The sequence below is a fragment of the Arachis ipaensis genome, chromosome B10 (assembly GCF_000816755.2).
Source record: "Arachis ipaensis cultivar K30076 chromosome B10, Araip1.1, whole genome shotgun sequence".
Lineage (NCBI taxonomy): Eukaryota > Viridiplantae > Streptophyta > Magnoliopsida > Fabales > Fabaceae > Arachis > Arachis ipaensis.
The window spans coordinates 129,752,298-129,752,726 of NC_029794.2; the positions used below are offsets into that span (position 1 = coordinate 129,752,298).

A 429-nucleotide genomic window follows, 5' to 3' on the forward strand; every position below is an offset into this window, starting at 1 on the left:
ATCAAGAGGGAGCCTCCGGCGACAACAGCGGTGGTGGCCTTGACAAGCTGGGTGGACCTTGGTTGCTCTTGGCGTTGGCGGCCGCCGTAGTAGAGTGCTTCAGCCATGTTATTAATTAATTATGAAGTGAAATGAAAGGGCTAATGCTAATGCGAATGAATAGAGAGCGGAAAATGTGGGTTTTAAATTGGGGAGAGGAGGAGATAGGTGTCTCCGGGTGGCAATCTTCACAATTCACAAGGTGGGTGTCGTGGCACGTGTTGAGGTGCTTCTCATGCAGCCGCTGCATGCAAAACCCATTTCTGGGTTTCATGACACGTTTGCCTTTTCCCTTTTCTTTTCTTTTCTTTGTTGGCGTCATATTTTTCAATTCTTATCTAAAACTGTTACATACATTACATCACAAACAAAACTCACTCATCAAGCCTG

The 429-nt window shown here is 45.9% G+C and overlaps 1 protein-coding gene and 1 long non-coding RNA gene across 2 annotated transcripts in view; one reads left to right on the forward strand and one right to left on the reverse strand.

Annotated features, from left to right (window-relative positions):
* Positions 1-176, reverse strand: part of LOC107624544 (oleosin 1) — a gene marked incomplete in the record, with an annotated part of 688 nt that extends 512 nt beyond the window's left edge. Inside the window, 1 exon segment of the mRNA XM_016327043.2 lies at positions 1-176. Within this exon segment, the coding sequence (XP_016182529.1) occupies positions 1-107 (107 nt within the window).
* The window catches only part of LOC110267469, a 15,487-nt gene that overhangs the window by 10,772 nt on the left and 4,286 nt on the right, over positions 1-429 (forward strand). Inside the window, exon 3 of the long non-coding RNA XR_002355122.1 lies at positions 201-207. This is a non-coding gene — a long non-coding RNA (uncharacterized LOC110267469). The remainder of the gene's footprint in view (positions 1-200; positions 208-429) is intronic.